Source organism: Sardina pilchardus, chromosome 6 (assembly GCF_963854185.1).
Source record: "Sardina pilchardus chromosome 6, fSarPil1.1, whole genome shotgun sequence".
NCBI lineage: Eukaryota > Metazoa > Chordata > Actinopteri > Clupeiformes > Clupeidae > Sardina > Sardina pilchardus.
Genome location: NC_084999.1, coordinates 15,957,740 through 15,979,548, shown reverse-complemented (window position 1 = coordinate 15,979,548; position 21,809 = coordinate 15,957,740). Strand labels below are relative to the sequence as shown.

Genomic DNA, 21,809 nt, shown 5'->3' with positions numbered 1-21,809 from the left:
GTTAACGATAGCAGCTAACGTTGACCAGTTAATATTACACAGTGCTTGATTCCAAGCTGGGGTTATCTGACTGAATAAACAGACAGATAGTTATCTAGCTAGCATAAGTTATCTATAAATGGTATCAGTTCTCATTGTCTGAGATTACTGGGGACGTTAATAGAGGATAATGTCAACCTTAGGCAAAGTAACGTGCCGTAAAGTTAACGTTACCAATGCGATGCCTTGCCTTTCCTATCGCGTTATGTCTTTTAGGTCTATGGGTATGTCACCTTTGTAAACTGTATAACGGTAACGGTATTGACTATCTAACCTTAACTGCCTTAACTAATGTTAACTAGCCGTGCAAATGTACGTGGAAACCCAGGCGCGACTAACTAACGTTAACGTTAAATGTTAACTACCGTATGCTAATGATCTTAGCTGCGTTAGCTAGCTGGCAGACCTACCGAGCTGTCGCTAGCATATATCAAGAAGAGTCCATTTATTATCACTAAGAAATATTTAATTTAAGAGGAAATATCAAACTACTGAACGGTAGTCCACAAAAGGACGATGTTGTAGTTTGCAGTGTATTATATATCACAAATTGACAACCTGCACAGTAACGTGAACTTAAACCTCCAGTTCCAAGCCGCAGATTTGTTTTGGCGGCCATTTTGTGGGGAAAAGTCAACTGAACGTTGCACTAAAGCAAGCGGGAGCGTGCTTTGAGCCGGGCACGCGCTTCTCGTGAAGACCCTCTCCTACTCAAGCGAAAGGCAGTCTTGGAGAGATCGAGATTATCTGGTACCGAGGGGGTGTCCAGCGAATGTACATCGCTAGTCATAGCGGTGCGACAACACACCCCAATTTTGTTTTATTCGTTTTCTTTTTCAATTTTTAATACTCCTCTCGTGCACCCCCTTGCTGCACCGCAACAAGCAACACTCTGCTAGCCAGCTAGCAACCACCAGTGCTAGCTAACGTTAGCCAGCTAGCTACTTAGCAAACTAGCCGTTCAGACCCACAAGACTTGCACTACGGTTTCTCGCGGAGAGAAACTGTGAGGAAAGGAGGGCAAAAGGACGATTTCGGTTGCTGCCAGTAGTACATCGTAATGTCTAACTGCGCGGATTTTTACTCGTCACCTGTGGTGGCCTTTTTGCACTAGTTGTGCTAACGTTATCGTGGCTAAGAACGCCGAAACCTGGACTAACCGTGAGCACATTTGCTGGGTTGCGCTCTGGAGACTAACCTTTCAGCTTTCCTGGAGACAGATGTTTTGAAGAGGATTTAAAAGAAAATTATTGAGACTTTACCCCTGAAAAGGATCGCACCCATCAGAGGGGTGACGATTAGGGGGGAGGGGGGTTTGGTTTACCAGTTACCGGTTTTTAATTCTGCCCGGTACCTGTCGTGGAGGTTAGGACGGAGGGAGAGGGAATACTGATAATGGCTGCTCCGGGAAGCTGGCATCAGACCGCTGCCTGAGGTAAGACCACAGTGGTTTAATAATTGTTTTATATTGGTGTCTCTCTGTATTTGTTGATGAGAAATGATCAGTAGATCCACCTACAGCAATATATTTCTTCAGAGATCCTGCTGTATTCTGCTAACGTTATAACGTTATCCCTCAAGCGTCAAGACGCGGTGTTCCAGTAGCGAGCTCTATGCCCAGTGTATAGGCCATCAGTACCGGGGACCGAGGCGGGAGGGAGGGCACATGGATGGACAGATTCGGCTTGCGGTTTGGTAATAAACGGGGCATGCACAAGACATTGGCACATTTAAATATGTAATAATAAATAGTTTATCAACTGTTATCTTTACTGTAATTGCCCTCAATGATACACTGGTTGTCAAAAGATGTAATTTGGGTGATGGAAACCTGTGCTGCCAAATGCGGGGATTTCACAAGCAAATTGATCATTACAGACTCGGGATTGTAATTGTGTGTCATTTCTCGTCAATAACATAGCAATTATTGACATATTAGTATGAACATAAGCCATATCTTATCAAAAATCGATCTAGATTGGGCTGATTTTTTTAAATGGGTTACTAACGTTAGCAGAGGCAACCGTGTATCCATGATCATGTTAGATGTGGGTTGTGGAAGATTTATCACATATCCAGGATTTCTTCGTCAGTGATAGGCTTTAGTTTGTGTCTTACCATCCCTCGAATCGCAGTGGCATTGCAGTATAATCAACAAAATATCTTCGCTCGATACGAATTTGGCCATAAGTGGCTGTTACATTATTGCAAAACTGCAGTGTTGCATGACATGCAAATCTTTTGAACATAATGCCTAAAAGCCATGCAACGTATCCAGTTGGGTGCATTTGGAATTCAAGGCAAGAGCAGCGGTAATGCATCCAAATCACTGACGGGTATTGCGTCTGCAGATTCAGGACAGGGGAAAACCGAAGCATTTATAGATATTTAAATATGCTGTCGGTGTAATGCAGCTCAGTATGTTGAGTGACGTTACAGACCCCCCTGCCAATGTTCATATGTGCACACGCTTGTGGCTTGGGAAAAGTCCACCGATACTGATGAAATGTCCTCGTTTTTTGTCGAAAATGACACAGGAAAAGATCACATTCATCATTTTCTTTTTAATCTGTAGCCATCGTCGAATGGCTAGTGTATCTTGCGGTACCTACACCCTTCATTTTCATGTAGCGTTATGTGCAAGGCTGTCGCTGTGGTGCTGAAGTAGAAATGCCGGTTCAAAATGGATACACTTTCCTCCTATTGCTTTTCCACGTAGCCTTCTCGTTCTCTCCCCCCACTGCAGCGCAAGTAACCCCCACATTACCCTTCAGCGGGATTCATTTTATGCATATTTGAATTAATCCCTTAGTTTTACTTACTTATCTTATAGTGAGAGAAGAATACATGTGGCCAACTGATTTGATGTTGGCTTGATGCAGTTTTACATCATCTCTGAAATACTGAGTCATTGTAGTTATCAGTCATTCGTTCTGATCACAAAGCACACCTAGGCAAAACGACAGATCTTAAGATGTCGCTGATAGTGACCAAGACCAGGATCTTTATTGAAAATGCATTTCTCCAAAGCTAAGTCCATCATGATGGAGACCAAGCTGTAGAGCATCCATCACCATCACCAAAATCCAGTGATAGGCTGTGTTCCTTTCACTCTTCCAAGTTAGTAAGCTATAAGACTTGTAGTGTTGTGTAGTAACAAGACAACTTGTTTGGTACAGATGGCGTTGCCAAAACAGTGCATTAACTTACAACTGCATTCTTTTTTCAATCCGTTCATCCCTCTCTTTCTTTACTTCTCATTTTTTGGAGCAAGTGGACCACTGTTGAAGATTTCATTTGGTATTGGTAGCAGAGTGACACAGTTGTGAACTGACTGACTAAGTTCATTGTATGAAGCAATGACATGATTGAGAAGAAAAGCGGCATGATGTTGCTTTGCTAGCCTTAAAGTGTGGATGTTACTGCAGTGTATGAGGAGAAAGTGTCTTTCACTTTCTGCATAAGATTTTTGTGTGTTTGTCTGTGAGTGAGTGAGAAAGAGAGAATGAGAGAGAAGAACCCATCTCAGGCCTGTTGGTTTGGTGATGCTTTGACTTTGTGTTGAAGTGTGTTGGCTATATATGGATAGACATACATGTTTGCCACGTTCACTTAGGTATTTTTCCTAAGCACATCGTTGTTTATATGCTTGTGTATCTGTGTCTACTCTATTTGGTTGTGGGTGCCTGCCTTATTGTAAAGTGTTTGATAGAAAGACTGACCATATTGACAATTGGTACCTATTTCTTGTCACTTCTTTGGTGGAACGCAGTGTTGACTGAACCCAGATGCAATTGCTGCCTGCCGTGTTTGTCTTTTGCTGAGAGAGAGAGAGACCACTTGAGGGGGCCTTCCCCCATTCATTTATTGATTTACTTCTGAGTTTGATGGCTTAGGGAGTGGAAGAGGGAAACACCCACTCGCTCACAAGTTCATATTGCTCCTCCCCACCACCCACCTGCCCTGACTTCCACACACTAGTGAGTGTGATTTACAGCGAAGGCAGCATATCGTCCGTCGCCACGGATGCACACTGCCCACTGCAAAGACGAGAGGCTCTACAGTAGCCTATGCCTTCCCAGGCAGCCAGTCCCTCACTGCAAGGGCCATGTAAGACTGGGGGAATAGCCACAAGTGTCTGGGGAGAAACGCTAAATTAAATGGTAGTGTGTGTCGTCTATTCAGCCAATTGGTCTGCCACTCAAAAGGAAGCACACATTTTTCCACCTATACACGTTTCAGTGTGTTTTTGCCTAATGCCCCCCACACCCACCCTATAACCACCCCTCCCCTCTCCCATCCCATCCGTTGGGTCCCATGTGACTGATCTGACTGTCCTCACTCTATTGGGATCGCTCTCTCTGCCCATGTGAGGCCATTGATTTGGATGCGGCCTTGGACATGCAGGGCTTTGGCACATAATGGGACCAACCCTGAGGGTGATGGAGCCCTTCTTTTTCCTAAGCAAACAGGTGCCCTCCTGTCTGTGCTGCCAACTTGGTCTGTGAGATCTCTCTCAGATTCCGTATGACGGTCTGCCACTAGTATGGTGAGAAGAGGCCTGCCTAATTACCATATAGATATTCTAATCTAGATCATCTTATATATGAGAGGCCATGAAAAGTTGTTGGGATAAGTACCAAGTAGGTTAAATCACCCATTGATCTGAATCTGATTGATGTAATTTTTAAATGTGTATTGTAAGAAGAGATTCTCATAAATGTTAAATGTCTAAAAAAAAAATGGTGCTACATTGTACTGGACTAGAAAGGGCTGGACGGTCTATGGTGTTTGACTTGATAGTTCATCACCAGAGTGTAGTGTGCTAAAGAAGTGCGTTTGCTCCAGTACCTATAGCTGAACTGGAAACCCCACTCTCCCTTCGCTCCATTCTCTAAGTGTCATTTTGCATTTTGGGGGATGGAGGTTGCTATTTAAGGACTAGGCTACTACTTTGTCTCCAATGAACTGTGTAAGGCCCAAGCACTCCTATACACTGTGGCATGTTAGCTAATGTTAACTTTTGCTAATTTGTAAAACTATTCTGCATGTGGAGTAGGCCTAAGCTTTGATGTACCTGCCGGCTGTTTGATATAAAATATTACTTTTCTTTGGAATTGTAAACCACCAGTGGGTTAGGAAAACTGTGACTTGGATGTCACCAAATAGTCTTGCTCTACCTGAATAGAATAGACATGGCCTTTAGATTTTTTGGGCATTTTGTATTTGGGGCAAGATGTGATGTGTGTGTAAAGGTACTGAACCGTTTAGGTACAGGATATTCGGTTCAATACAGATATGTATCAGATTCAGTCTTCAACATTAATCGACAGCAGACTTTTTTCAAATAAAAATTTCTTCAAAAAAGTTTCAAATTTGAGTTTTCACTCAAACATTAAGCAGAGTTTAGTCAGTAAGCACCAAAGACATTCTTTTGAAACTACTTTCAAAATGCTATTCTCATTGTGCAACAAATATATTTTCACTGGATTTTAGTTTAGCAGTACCTGCAGGTGTACTACACTGACAACTGACCAAACTGTGACTTGAAAACCGTTCGCATCGAACCGTGGTTTTTGCGCACCGTTACAACCCCTTCAAGATTGTTATTTGAGAGCTTTTTTTTTTTCGTTACACACCTAACCTATGACATAATTTTTTTCGTTACACTCCTAACCTATGACATAACCTTACCACTGTCACTGCCGCTGCCACTGCCAGACTATTAGGGTCGTCTTTCTCCCCATATGCAGTAGGCTGAGGGAATCACAGAGCGCCTAGATGGCCTCTGCTCTGACCAGAGGCACATGAGAGGGCTTTCAGTGAAGATCATGCCCCACCTGCTCTCCTGCTCTTCTCACGTGGATGACCTCCTCTCCATTTGATTCCTCTGGTGCATCCTTTCATGGTCTAGGGTTGATGGTTACAGATAGGTTGTGTTGTGGTCACAGGCATGACGGCTCCCACTCCAGGCCTCCAGTGAATGCAAGATCTGCTGGCCCCATTCTGAAACCAGACAGGTCCGCTTTTTTACCCAAACCTGCCCTAAACTGCTGCCTGGCCTAAGCCTTTCTTAATGCAGTTTTCTTTCAGTCTTCGGAGTAGCTTATAAATTGGTAATGAAAGGCACACGCACACACGCACACGCACACGCACACGCACACGCACACGCACACGCACACACACACACACACACACACACACACACACACACACACACACACACACACAGATGCAGGGTCGGGTACGTAGGCCCATTCTTTACTGGATAGTCAGTGAGGGAGGAGGAGGGAGAGGGATGTGGGCTGGCCTAATTCAATAAGGTGTGTTGAGCCTCTGAATAAGGCATGGAGCGAGAGTGTGGAGATGGACGGGCACAGGTGACCATGCTCACTCGCAGAACATGCATCATCTCGTCTCCTCATGACCTCACAGAAGCCTGTCCCTAAGGCAACGTCTCTGCCTGCCTTATGCCCCACCACCACCACCACAGCCCCTTTTCTCTTTGCCACTTACTAGTCATGCACCTGCACGGAAGCAGGCCATTGGAATAGGCCTTTGCTCTACCTCGCTGTACATCAGTAGGTTGCTCAGGCCCCTGCCCCCCCCTCCCCAAAAAAAACTTCTAGCACAGTCATTCAGATGTCTTTTAAAGCAAGACTGCTGCCCAAATATTTTTGGCCAATGACAGGGTGGTGGCCTTGTGTAGGCCTCATTTTCTGTGTGTGTGAGGTTTGTTTTGAAGCAGCCGTGATCTTTACCCTGTAGGCAGGTTTAGTGCTTGTGTACATTCTGCTCTCAAGGCCTCAGTTGGTGTTCAGCCTACCAAGAAGCACAATACTGTAAGTGTCACGCTAGTACTTGATCATTCAGGTGTGTGTGTGTGTGTGTGTGTGCACTCGATAGCTAATACTGTATGTTGGACTGCATATCAGATGTGCTTCTATTTGTGTGCATGCTAACGTTTTAATTAGGGATGTTAACCGGTGACTGTTTGACCGATGGTTGACCGTATCCACGTTAGCCGACCAAAGTTGTCGCTAGTCGGTTAAACAAAAAAAAGAGGCATCTTTAAATTAGGCTAAAGACAGTGGACTAAACGCTACTACAGCTAGCCATCTCATTCCAAGAAGATCTTTTTTGCGTGAAGTTAACAAATTATCCCTCTCACTCAATTTTTCATAACGCCTGCTTTTAGGCTAGGCTACGTAATAAACCAATAAAAACATTTGGCACGAGGTCACAGCGGTGGCCGGTGCGTCTTTTGCAATCTGGAAGTGTGCCGTTTTATCCATTGGTTTTATCATGTTGCAGTCTAGGCAACTTTCCGCATAAGATGGACTTAAATTTGGAAAGACATTACATCTACATTTCAGGAAGGGTCATCAATGGTAACAGATAAGGTAATGATCATCTTTCGTTATTGTTGTTAGCACTTCCTCAAACTAAGCTGCGTCTCTTCGGAGCTGTCATTTTCATAAGTGAGCCGCGGCCATTTCAGCTTCAAATGAGCTTCTAACGCTAGACAAACGCCTTTATTTGCAACGCGATCACCTTGTACCCAATCCATTTTCGGAGCAAAGGAACCATTATTTGTCCTCCATTTACAAGCTCCTTGTTTGCAGGACTCATTGGCGCTGTAAGATTTAAAAAAGTGACGTGAGTGAAAGGGCGGCGCCGGCGCTGTGTGTATGAGCGTAGGACAGAGAAATGAGAGTTGGGAAATTGCGTAGCTGTTATTTCAAATAGCATAATTTATTTTAAACGAATCGGTTAACCGGTTTCAACCGGCTAATGAGCCTTGGTGGTCGGTCAAGAAAATGTTTAGTTTTCGCCATCCCTAGTTTTAATGTGTAGAGATGAGGGTATACTGACCTGTGTGTGTAAATAATACACTGTGGTCTTCAAATGACTGCATCAGAGTGAGATGTATGGAGAGAAAGACACAGCAGATTTGTAAACGGCCTTTTTTCATCAGATATTGTTACCTGTGTTGGTGAGAATTTTGGTGTAGATGACCCTATTGTTTATCTTGGGTAACTAATTCCCCTTGCAATTGTGAGGAGGATATGTATTCATAGAGCTATGAGCAGGAGAGTACAGTATAGTGTTGTGCAGTGAATGGTTGCTCTCCTTGGTGCTGCTTTCCTTCCTCTCAGAGAGAGAGAGAGAGAGACTTTGGATAGGGGAGTGGAGGCCCATGTAGGATGGATAAAAGAAAGAGGCTACACATGGAATACAAGGGAGGAGGAAAAAGACAAATAGATAGGCCAAGTGGGTGTGTTTTGAGATGATGGCAGGAGATTGAAGGGGGTTCTGATATCTCACTTCATCAAGTCTAGATCCACTCCTTCAGTGGAGACATTCCCTCAGTATTGTATATTGCGTCCATTGAAAAGCTTGCAGACGAAAGTGTTAACTGTGAGTGTCATCAGAACAGGCATATTTTCTACAGGTATCCTTAGTTTCATAGTGGATACTTACCTGAGGATTGTTTGGTCTTTCTTAGCCTGAGCCACTGTCTATCTGTTGCAGCACAGGCCTGTTGGACTGGTGACCTTTGCCCTAATCTCACTTGTCTCTGTGGCTGAGTGCTACTAACCTGCTAGTCTTTGCTCTCGCTGTTCCTCATCTTACCTTAGTGGTGGAGAAAAGGTGTCACAGGGCTCTTGCATCAGATGCTGATGCGTATCTGGAAGGTGGTAGCCAGCTAAACTAGGTACAACCAGGCCGTGCCTTTAGTAATGCAGGTTTGGTTTTTTCCACGTTGATTGATGGTCTATCACTTGGCTTGCTTGTTGGAGCTCAGCCCGGCCAAGCCTGCCTGAACTGAATGCTCCCTGTGCACTGTGTCCCCTGAAAAGGTCATCCTAAAGGAGGTTGGAAACACCGCATGTGGTTGTTCAGAGTGCCATCGGACTAGAGGCCGGTGTGCTGAATGCATTTGTTCTTGATCTCAGAACTGAAGCTCTGACGCATGACGGCAAACCTTTGCCACTCCTCTGTTTCCAGCTCTCTGCATCCCAATTTACTCTCTCTTTCCTGTGCAACATTTGTATGAAGAAAGCCTAGTTGTGGTATGGGAGCCTATTCTACACTGGCTTGTTTATTGTTCCCATTTAGGAGACTGACAGCTGCTAGATTCATGATAGTTAAGACTGAACTGAAATGAGCATTCACATTAGAACTAGTGATTGGGAAGCACATAGCTTAAAGACATCTAAAAACTGGCCAGCATTTCATTCTGCATTTTCCACATTGTTATGCAATATTTACAGATTTTCCTGTGTGCGCCTGTCACAGTAGTTAATGTAGAAAAGTTTAAAGTTGTGGTTTCGCAGAGGCGACTCTGCACTTTGGTAAATTTGAGTGTCTAACATTTTGGGGAACACCAGTGACCTGTAGCAACAGTCTGGGATGGATTGTGGTGACTGTGGCATTGTGGGATGGCGTAGCCCGTGATATTGAGCAGCTGTAGTGGCGGAACAACTGTGAGCTGTGTAGCGCTGAGAGAGGCTGTATGGGAACGCTGTGGAGCTGTATAGGATCTCTGTATTGGGGACAGTGCTGGGTCACACTCTCCTCACAGGGAGCCGAAAGTGGGTCAGCACTGGGGGAAGAGAGGAGAAGCGGAGAGATGCGGGCAGACGTCCTCTTCCGTGCCAGCAACGGGCCCCCGGAAGAAAGGCGCAAAGCTGGGAGGTCCATGGAAGTCAAATGCTTTCTGTGATTCACACACGGAGTCTGGAGTAGATGGCAGTAGATCCCTTCATTAGACTGAGCTTGAGGTGGGGTGGTGGGGGTGTCAACACCAACGCCAACCAAATAGTTGGGAGGAAGAGGAGGAGTCTCGACCTAGGAACTCCAGGAAGCCTCTAGTTGGAAATCCCTGGCCTCAAGGGTATGGGGGGTGGGGCAGTGTTGTAGGATGTTACTAATGGTGGTGGATGGTGGGGTGAGTTGGGAGTGGGTGGGTTGTTGACCCCCCCACCCCCCCCCCGCCGGCTGGCTTACCCCACAGGCAACGCCCAGCACTTTACCCGGATTGCCCTAGATAAACCCTTACTGCATAAATGGGTTCCACAAATTGTAAGTGGCTTTGGATTATAAGTGTCAGCCAAATGAATTCATTAGCTAGCTTGTCTGTCTGTCTGCTCGGATGCCGGTGTGTGTGTTTACGTATGTGCAGCCGGACAGTCCATTCATCTGTGCACCGTCATTCCCCTGCTTTCTAGACACCCCTGCAACTCAGCTGGGCCTCAGTACCACAGTATCCGGAAGGCCATAACAATGTTGCATTCATGAGTCTGTAATGTGTGTGTGTGTGTGTGTGTGTGTGCGAGCGCAGGTTTGTGTCCCTCTTCTTCTGGGAGGGAAGTTTAGACTGATCGTGCATCGTCGTTGTCGTTGGCTGCAGTGGCCAAACCGCGCCTGTGTGTGGACCTGCATGCCTGTGCACTACCCTTGCCAGCCTCCATGGCGGCTCTAAGCTGGCACAGCAAGAATTAAATAGCCAGAGCTCCTAGAGATTATGGCTGGCTTAACAGCAGCTTAATCACATCGTATGCACCGTATAGGAGGAATCGGTAGGTATGCGGGTGACAGAGAGGGAAAAGAGACGACAGGAGAGAGGAAACTCAGAGAAGACTGAGTGACAAGGAGAAATGCTGAGTTGGTCGCAAAAGAGAGAGGAAAGAGTGATGCTGAACGATGGGGGAAGTCCTGGGAGGCGTCTGTGCGACTGTCAGTTGCTGCTGCCGCTGCTGCTGCTGCTGCTGGGTCGGTGGTGGGGATGCTGATGTGCATCTTAATTCTGTGAGAGGACTTCTCTCCCCCTGGTCTGTTTGGAGTGGCCTGCACTGTAGCTGGTGTACCCTTGTGGGGTTTTGAGAACTCTTCAGTAGTATAACTGTTGGTGAAGACACCTACTGGATCCTACTGTCAGGACGACATTCTTCAGAATGGTTTCTCTGAAAGATCTCGTGATGTCATGATGCTGTCCATTCCCATCTACTCTGACCTTGACTTTGTTGATGAAAGTCATTGTCATCTGCCATTAATTGCATTATACATGTTGCCACACCACTGCTTTGTGTGACATGTAAGAATGAGGTGGTCATAGAGATTTTTTTTTGCCATACCATTCAACGGAAGTTTGACGTTGATGCTGGCTGTATTCACATTTGCATAAGCCCTAAGTTTCTGTCTATAGAGTAACTATCTGCTCAGCATGATGAGAGACTGCTATTTACCAGATTACTCCACAATATTCTGACCGTTACCACAACCACCACTCTCTCCTGCCATGATTAATCTCCCTCAGCATGTTAAACTCGTGTGCAATTCACACAATGCAGATCAATATAAAAGGTGTCCTATGAGCTGTTCAACAAGATAAATGTGTATGTTGGCATGTGTTTTGGCTATATTAAAATAGCAAAGTCATGGTTGACACGTTGATCATGAAGTCAGTCACAGAATATATGCTCTTAGCATTGCTTCATAGGATTAGATAGTTAGATATCAAGGAAGGATAAGCTGTGTTTCACGGGTGAAGGTGCCTGATCTGTGCATTTCTTTCAGTTTGTACCCTGATGCATCGTATTAAAAAAAGTTAAAAGACCTTCTAAAACTCTGCTTCAACAGGTGTCATGCAGTCTGCATACATTCCAGCATTCTTGTCTCTAGCAGAAGGGAACTTTTTGCTCTTTGCATATTTTCCTCAAACCGTATAGCCACAAAACGTCCTAAGAACTCTACAAAATAAGCCATGAAAAGCATATTCATGAATGTATTTCATACACTGTTTTGCATGTGCAAGTTCATTTTGCTGTATTTCAGAGATGCCATGTTACTCTCACGATACCCTAAATAAATCAATAAAGGTTTTTTTCATAGAATGTCATTCTATTTCAGAGCTATTGGGCCTTTTTCCTGATGGTCCTGATAGTTCCCATTTACAAAGCAGGTGGAAGTGGCTGTATCATACAAGTTGCGACTTAGAAGGATCTCCCACCTCAGATCTCAAAAGTGATCAGGAAAGTTTAGCACTGTATTCAGGATCCAGATATTTTTCTCAGGGTCAGATCTTCTCCGTCAAATACTTTAATTGGCATCTGGCCCAGAACTGCTAACCTACAGCGTACCTCAAGCACACAGGCTCACAGTCTGATTCAATTGCCAGCTCTTGCTGTTGCACTTGGACTTCATGCATTTCACTCTTTTGGCCACTGGGGGCAGCAGAGAAATATGCAACTATACAGTCTTCAATTATCACAACCTTTGGCTCACGTCACACCCTGGTAATCTAGTGCCCTGGTCATAAAATCCACTCTTACTGACTCTGCTATGATTGTTTCTTCCCTCCAGTATTACGCACACAAAACAATGAGGAAATGCAATGCATTCATAGCATGCACAATATATGCACGTATGTATGCAAGGCCTATGAAGGGATGAGGGAATGTATATACACATAATACACATTTTACGCATATGAATGTATGCAAGTGCTATACAGAGACACAATTTCTGTGTTGACTGATGAAAATATGCTCTCTCACTTACATATGTTTAGAGAGAAAGTGAGAACGACATAGCGGTAGAAGTGTTGCAAGCATGATTTTTATAAAGTTGCCTATTTTGCACCTTTTACCTCCAAATGATATATATTTACAGTACCTACCTACAAACCTACCTACCTACCTCATTGGCTTGAGATTGGCCAATTGTTCCTAGATGGGAACAGCCCCAACAGTCACTTGATCTTGCCATACACTCTTTCTGACCCTGTAATAAACCATAATCCCTCTGTTGTAGACGTCATGGTATAGCCAAGTGTTTGAAACTGCAATGTGTGTGTGTGTGCATGCGCATGCGTGTGTGAACGCGTGCAAAAGTGAGGTCCAATGAGGGAAGTAAATAATCAGGTGAGTGGCAATGTCACTTTGCAGTACCAATTTGTCAGATACTGTGAGGATGCCAACAGACCCCTCTCACTGACACGCTGTCTTGTCTCCTGCGTCTCCTAGCGAAGATACTTTTCAGGTGAAAGGTCACTTGGAGGGGGAGGAGGATGAGGAGGGAGAGCCTCATCAGGGATTAACAGTGGGGATTCTCCTGTGTCTCTCTCCATGAAAGGGTCAGGCATAAGCACACTGGCACGTGTGGGCTGATGCGCAAGCTCTTTCTCTTACAAGCGTGTACACACACACACACACACACACAGGCATTCTTGACTATATAAGAAAATGCAGTCACTTACTATTGCATTTAATGGGACATAAAGATTTCTGTGTTTTTGATCCAGGGATGCTCGCGATGAAGTTTAATCTGTGGTGTGGTTTGTGGTGGTGACCCTGGTAGTAGCTTGCCTTAGTGAGCTGTTTTTATAGCTTATGTTAAAGGTGCACAATCATATTATTGCTGCAATTGAAGGATTTGCATTACATTTTGAATTAGACTTGACTTATATCAGATACAGCGCTTTACTCTCCTGCCCCCTTCATTATGACTGAGAAATTTGTGAGGGTCTGTACTTTACAAATCTTTTGCAACAAACACTTTATTAAACATAGTCTCTCATAAACATGCTGAGAAGGGAGGTCCATTTATAACTTGCACCTTTGAACATGCCGTATGCATTTTTCTCATTGGATGGTGGATCGTTTAACCGGTCAAGTGCCTGTTTGTGCGAGCCATTGACATGCCCTGCACGTTAGGGCCCCTGAAGGTTTATTTCCACTGTCTTTTCTTGGGACGCCCATGCAGCCTATTCTTGGATGAAACCTCAAACGTCAGGTTAAACTTGACTCGACCAGCACTTAGGTTTCTTGGCAGAACTTCCACGGCACTAGCAACATTGGGCCATTTTTGTCACATGTAACTTCAAACTTCGCTAGACAATATATAGCCTCTGCTGAGAAATACAACTGATCGGTTCTGGGTGGCACATGGTTAGTAGGTGTGGCTCCTGAAGTCTGTTATAGCATGTGTTTAGTACACTCTCTTTCTGTTGATTGTTGAAAGTTTGTAGAATATTTAATAAGCATTAGTCCCTGGAGCTACTGGGTTAAACAATTGAATATTGTGCAATTGGCTTTTAAAGTTATGGAGATTAGTTTTACATTAGTTTTAACATTGGAAATCATACTTTTTATTTATGTATTTTTTTCAAGGTTAGATTCAGTGCTGTCTTTTTTTTTTTTTGAATGCCCTTTCTCTCCTATTTCGGGCTGTTACCAAGTGAGACAGAGAAAATTAACGAGTCCCCTGCTGACAGTGTTGAGAAGTATATGTTTGGGGAAAACTTGACCTTTTGCTGAACTGTCCACCTGTTTGCTAACTTAAGTTCATGTTCTGCATGTGGTCAGTCCACACCTGATCAACCAGTGAAGAATGAGTTGGTGGGGAAATAACAGTTTACTTGTCTATTTTTGATATTTTGGAGACCAAGAGGTCAAAGCACACCATGTAACCTTATATAGTTGTAAATATGTGACTCTTGGTGAACAGGGGGTGTTCCGGCACAGAACGGTGAGCTATGCTATATATTTGGACGTTCTGCCTGTAGATAAGGAGGCTGAAAATACAGCAGAGGAAAGCATATGATTTGCTCTCAATAAACCCGGTGCATGCTTTTAGGGCGGAAATCATGCTCCTCTCCTTGCATAGATTTGGACAAATGGAGAGATATCTAGCTCCACAGTATTCACTTTAAAAAAAATCCAGTTTTGCAGAGCTGAAACACAACCCCGGCAACCTCCCCGCAGTGTAATTGTAATTCGCTGCTGTGTTACCCCGCCGTTCCTTTTGCGCTCGCTAGCTTCTTCAGTGGAGTTCGACTACCGTATCTTCCCACTGCATCATGTTTACCTAGCAACACGCATCACCCGCTGCCGGCCCTCCCATTGGTCATTTCAAAACGCACCCGGGACCAATGGCAGGGCTGTTACCATGGTACAGTGTGTAGTTGCCGGGTGGAATTTTGCTGCAAGGCACGTGAGTCCCGGAATCTTCGCCTTGCGTTTTTAATCTCGGGTGTCTGGGAGCTTTGCAAACGTGATTTATTGGAACCGAGTCACATTCCCTCTCGAGAGTCAGTTCACATATACATTTAAACATTTATCTGTACATTTTTATGTATAAAATAAAAATAATGCATAGACTTGCGAGCTGCAATACCACTGTTACTGGAATGCGCGCTGTGGTATGCTTGCGAAGGGGAATTAGAACTTAAAAATGTTGAACAAGTTAGTTTGATTTAAACCACAGTAACCGAATTATTGCAATTTTAGTGTATTAATCAGTGCTCGTCTAACCGTATGTGTATTTTAAATACAATGATCGTGTCTATAGATGATATTTAGAAAGTCAGTAATTAAAGGAAATTCTGTATTTTAGAGGTGGGTGTGATTTTGTATATCAGTGTTACATGAATGTTTCATTTGTTTCCTGTACTCTGCCTGAAGCCCATGCACTGCGATTCGGGCGTGACCGTCCCCCTTCTCACTAAACTTCTCTCATCATTGTAGAATGAACTTTGACCTATAAAGCACAGAAATGCGTCAGACAGGTTCTGTGTGTAAGGTTTCTGGACCTAAAGACTCCCACATATTTCATAGCAAATTCGAATAAGTCGTTGTCCATCAAAAAAGCTATAGAGGAGGTAGAACCATTTTGTTTTTTTGTTTTTTTTTTGTTTCACTCTGGGGGGACACGCGCACAAATTGGCTACCGTGAATGAATGACGGCATGGTTAACCTCGTTTTGTACCTCTCCTCCCATTTCTCAAGTTGCTACACTTCTTAAGACTACAATATACACTTATGAACTCGCAATTTCACAGGAGCAGGAATTGCTGCTGCTGCTGCTCCACACACAACTCGAATTATTCTCAGACTGTTCTAAAAGACCAGTGCCAGGTTATTACAGCATTACTTAACTGGCCGTGCTTTTCAGATAACGTGAGAAAAGGAGATGTTAAAGTTGAAAAATGATATCAACTCAATGTTTTGTAAGGATCTTTCTAATGTATTGCTGTATCACACTTCACTCCAGGGGGTGTTATGATGTAATACATTTCTGGGGTAATACAACTGCTGTTTATTAACGCTTCAGATGAATTTTGGTTGCCTTAACAACTGTTCTTGAGTATTGCAAATGCATATCCAAAGTCCACTAGATTGACCTCTGGTTTTGGGCGGTTGCATAGAACATTTGCATGTGACCCTTAGGATGTAGTTAGTCCATAGAGGCCAGCAAAAATAGGGGAGCCGTGTTGACGACATTCCTTTCCTTTGCGTGCATATTCAGTATGTAGGCATTTGTTTTATTGCAATAATGCAAGTTTGGTACAAAACAGAATAGTGTCAAGTGCTCGTGATTTTTCTGTAATATACCGATGGCGAGGAATTATTTTAGTTTTAGTTTGAAGTCGATACTTTATCTAAACTAAGTTGGCAGTGTAAAGTTTCAGTGGAATATCCGGTGACCGAGTCTGTATTGCAGAACAAACGTTCTTTTGATAAGGGTATGCCCTCCCCTGCATTTGTATATTTTTATTTATTTATTTGCTTCCGTTGTTGTTTTATCCCCTCCCCTATCAATCTACCTGAAGTCTTTTGCCATTTCCGCGTGCACATCATTCTGCCTCCGCGCAGCGTTCGGAGACAACAAGGAGCTAGGGGGACAGGGCAGCCGCTTCATCTTTCTCCGCCTACATACCGCACTTGACCAATTGAAGCAGTGGAGAGGACCTCTTCTGACCAATAGCGCACAAGCTGCCGTGGCGTCGGATAGCAACAGAGCCTACGAACGCGCACTAGGGGGTGGAGAATGAGATGTCTGTGAACGCGCTTTTGGGTTAGGAGGGAGGGAGTAGGAGAAGGAGAACTCTACGAATAGGAAGGTCTGTGTGCGCGCTTTAGCACAGAAAAGTTGAAATAAGTTGAAACTTTAAGGGCACTTGATTAAATCAAACACACACTTCAGAAAAAAATAACCTGTATACTAGATGCATGCACAGAGACAACACTTGTGATTTTCCCCAAACTGTTTTTTTTATAAATAATTAGGCTACACAAGCCATAAACCTTAGATTAATCTAATGTTAAGAGCATACGAATGAGGTTAGAAGTGGAGTCCTTCACAGCTGAGTGTGGAAACATATCATATATTTCCGCAAACAAATCGCATTATTGTCAAAATGCCATTGTTTATTGGATCTTTTCTCTTAGAATGTGCATTTAAGGGTGGGCATTTGACTGTTAGTAGTTCTCTGTCTATATATATGTACAGTATATGTATCTGCGGAGTAACTATAAATGGAGAGGACTGGCTTGGTGGCGCAACTACGTAGGGTAGGGGGAAGCCAAAATATGTGTGGGTTGAATTGATCAAGCACTTGTGTCTCGCATATAACAATTGGACAAATGTGTTTTGATAAAAGTGTGCGTCATCTTCCCTATAGCTGTTCCATGACTCTCCCAGTAGATCCGCTTCTTTGGGTGCTAAAACATTTATGCGCGAAGAGCTGCGTCAACCGAGCTCCTGTCAGGAGCATATCTCAGATGTCCCCCTTTCCACCCCCACCCCCCCGCGCTTCAATAGCTGTTGGAACAATCCTCATTGCAGGGTGTGGATCTGGAGCCGGACAGATAGGCTAGTCAACAGGGAGTAATAACGGGAAAGGGGCGAATATGACTTAAACCAGCCCGACTCGGAAATATTTTCGGAGAACAAAATTGTTGCGGAAGATTCTAAAGTGTGAAAACCGAAAACCAGGGGGACAGTAGCGCTCGCGAACTCAAGTAGACACACGCAGGAGGAGAGCGACTGCCAACTGAGTCCTACGCGGAAGCTTCAGACAAGCAGACAGGATGGAAGTAATAACACAGGAAAAGATCTTTGTAGTTTTTGTTGATCTCGACATTAAGTAGCTGGGAACCTTGAAGAAATTTTCCGGCACAAATCTGACTACGCAAGATTAGCCTAAAACGCTTGTATTGTATTAACACTCGCTCGTGTTATTGTTGGGGAATGCATTGACGGAATAAGGACAGTTACTTGCATTGTTGTTGTGAAGTGAGCTGTCATTACTTTCTCGCTAAAGGAAACCTTCGGACCCGTGGACCGTGTGGATTTCCCATAGTATTCAAGACCACCGCGTCTACACAATACAGCTTTTGGTAAAGCTGAAACAACAGGGTTATTTTGTTATTGTTTTGAGGACCTGTTACGAAGAAAACAAACGGAGGCTTTGATCGTGAGCCTCGTCTTCAGGAATTGTCTTCGTTTGTATCTCTGAGATTCTGGGAAAGCTCTCACGAAAGACATCAAGGATTTTTTGAAAGCAGTCGTTAAATGTTGTGCCTGTGACATCGGTTGCACCTCCGCACTTTGCTTCGTTTCGTTACTTTGTGTGTTCTTTGCATGCACGTGTTTGTTTCCTCTTCCTTCAGCATTATTCGCAAGCTTTATGCTGTTTTGAGCCTCGTGCCCCATTTCACCCCCCTCCCTCGACCTGCCAGCACATAAGGTCACCATTTGACATCTGCGGACTTTGCTAGCGTTAGTTCCGTGTAAGGGGGAAGGGTGCATTTTTTTTTTTGCTGTCTGGCGGAGAAGACTGATCAACGTTAAGTTTTGTTTTTTCGTATACATATTCCACAATAATTTGAAATCTGTTATTTTTCTGGAATATGCTCCCCCCTAGAATTGTATTCTCTGACTAGGAATAGCCAACTGGGTTTCCTGTTGAAGGAGGAAATTAGCCAATGTTTTACGTTTGTTGTCACCTACCTGCTTCATAGTGACTGATTAGTTCACTGTAGGTAACCTAGACGCAATATAAGAAGCCACTGCTATTTTTAGTGAGAGTGATGGGGTAAATGGTGTTGGAAATTGAGACCCCCCACCCCCTACCCCCAGCCTACCAACACTTCCAGGTTTAGCTCCGGTTCCCTTGTCAGCTGGCGAACCATCCTGACTGGAAAATATAAGTGTGGGTCCTGGCCCAGTAAGGTTTTACCTACCATTGAAACATATAGATATAGATATAGATATATATATAAGTATTTTTTTTTATCTTGAACTGCAGAGAAACTTTTTTCCAATTCTAATGGGACTTGTGAAGCAACTGTAGCTGTGAAGTAGACCTTTTGTAACCAAATAATAACAACATAGAGCAGAGAAGACTATATATATAGATCTACAAATATAAATATATATATCTATATAGAAGGATCAGAGATACACACACACACACACACATATATATATATATGTATGTATATATATATAAATTATATAGCAAATACATAGTTTAAGTAAATATATTTTTACGTCTAAAGTGAGCATTGTTGCCTGAAACCCAAGTCATTGCCTTAGAGAAACATAGTAATAAAGGGAATAGTAATGACAGAAGTGAATCTGTTTGGAAACAAGTTAATGGTGCCTTTTCGTTCATCAGCTCCTTCTGTCTTTGTCGCTTCAGGATTTCATTAGTAATTGAAGAATATTTTGTGGTAAACCCAAGTCAGATCCTTATGTATACCTGCCTTTTACGGTTCACACTTGAGTTTTATTGCTGTTGGATGTACAGTGCTGGATCGAAGAAAGTCTGAAGATTTATTTGGCAAGGATTACTTGATACTTGATGTGTCCACAACTCTCTCCAAAGTAATTTATCGGGATCCACACACCGATAAACTTGATTGACTCGATTCCTGGGATACTACGGCCCCCACGTAAGCGTTTCCGATGGTGATCACTTCGTCAGTTGAGGAGAAGCCGCAGCCTTCTAACAGAATGGTCGCAAACTTGCCGACCGAATCCTGGATTGGCAACCCAGATCAGAATCGCTACATACCCCAGTCACACCTGCTACGGAAGCCGACAAGAAGTTAGTGCTATCTCTGTTTCTCTGTCTCTGCATGCATCATAAACAAAGCACACACACTCACACAAGCACATCTACAATGCCGTTAAATGTGATGGAGCTATAGGATCTCAGACTTGATTACATTATGTGTTATGTGTGCTCTTCTTGACAGAGGAGACAGTGGGTTTCCCAATAACAACCTGTCCTCCACCCCCTCCTCCCCCTGTTGCACCTGTTGAGTGTGAGGATGAATGGTACTGGGATGTGTTATGCTTGTTACGCGAACAGGGTGTTGTTGAACCACAGATTTTTCTATCCCCATGATGTGGTGCTAAACAAAATACTTATTTAAACTGAATAACTTATTTTAATTCAAGGTTATTGATCCCATTTTGAGATTTTCTTGTCTTTACTGACTCTATTAAGGCAGTATTTAGCGTGTCAGATAGAGATTTCTGACACTTTATTTATGCTAGCTGTGCTTTTTTCCGATACAGCTCTGCTTCATATCTGAATGATGTTTTGGATAGTTGACATGAAACTTTCTTAAGGTAAAAAAAGCACTAGTGCTGTCTGACTTCATAGGATGTTCGTTTGCTTTTCCATTTTCGTGTATATTGCCTGGTCTTGAGTGGTGATGTCACAACTCATTCTCTCCCGAACCAACAAACAACAACAAAAGCATGTACTGTCATAGTTCTGGGGGGGAAAAAAGTATTACAGTAGTGACGTCACAACGAGGGAGAGAAGAGGCGGACGAATGAATCGGGGAAGACCTACAGTAACTCTGCTTGCGTTTTATTTGAGGTGAAAGTGCAAAAGGCAAAGGGGTTGTCGGTAAAAAAAAAACATTGCTAGTGTTGCATGTTTTCATCAGAAACTGCTTTTTGGTTTAATTTTTCACTAAATCTGTCACTTGGATGCACAGGCGGAGAACTTGTGCAGTTTTGATTTTCGGAGATGATTGCGAGGGCTCTTGAGTCTGTAATGTCATCTGCTTGTGTCTTGGTGTAGAGGAAGTGATAAGTGGACCATTTATTAAACCTTTTTTTTTTAGTAACCTGCATGACATTTTGTGCTGTTTAGACACCTGAAGCACCTCTGGTGTTATGGCAGGCCAGGTGGTCTCTCATACAAAGGTTTAGCACACCCCAGAGGCGGTTCCATGCACACTTTGGACATCTATTGTGAATTCTCTCACATGGCTTAAGTGACCACCGTCAAGTACCGCTCCCTTTCCCACCATTGTCCCGACAACCATTTGCTGCAAACAATTGTGGGAATAAAGACATCCGGGCACAACTGAGTGGTTGAAGGAGTCGGCTCATGCACATCTCGTATGCGTATACGTGCATGGTGCTGTTGCTATGGAATATGAGCAAGGTTTGGTCTACGAGGATGCACCGCAGGTCATAGTTGCCACAATGCAGCAAGCAGCCACACAGAACAGTGTGTTCCGTTGAAATTCCAGCACATTACAGACGAGGGTAAATTTAACTGATTCACTTGAAGAAACTGGATTTTTCTTTTAGAAAGCAGAAGTCTTTCAGAAGACTTATCAAATTTCTGCAGAAGGGTATCAAATGTATGTTATGCAATCACTGCATAGTGGGTATCAAGTAAGAATTAAGAAACAAAATAGGAAGGCTTAATAGTAAAGATGTTTTTTGACATTTTTTTTAGAAATATTTTGAAAAGAAATGTTTGAGAAAATATTGTTCAGTATTGAGGTGAAACTCAAAACAAGCAAACTGGAATTTGTAACAATGTTTTGGATAGGTGAAAGACTAAATTCGGTTCTCTTTTCAGTTATTACTTAACTTGTTTTGGAAAGGAGTTCATTCTTGTTCTGTCCAAGCATTGAATTAAAGGATTCAATTATCCGTCA

The 21,809-nt window shown here is 43.5% G+C and overlaps 1 protein-coding gene across 4 annotated transcripts in view; it reads left to right on the top strand.

Annotated features, from left to right (window-relative positions):
* The first annotated feature begins 337 nt into the window (after positions 1-337).
* dyrk1b (dual-specificity tyrosine-(Y)-phosphorylation regulated kinase 1B) overlaps positions 338-21,809 on the top strand; it is a 39,176-nt gene continuing 17,704 nt past the window's right edge. Inside the window, exon 1 of one of the 4 annotated variants that reach the window (XM_062538652.1) lies at positions 338-1,474. Coding sequence is in view for 3 of the 4 variants with exons in the window: in XM_062538650.1 (XP_062394634.1) it covers positions 19,801-19,942 (142 nt within the window). In the remaining variant the exon portion in view is untranslated. Of the gene's footprint in view, positions 1,475-17,561; positions 19,943-21,809 lie in introns of those variants that run through there. The other 3 variants (XM_062538650.1, XM_062538649.1, XM_062538651.1) reach the window with 3 other exon arrangements.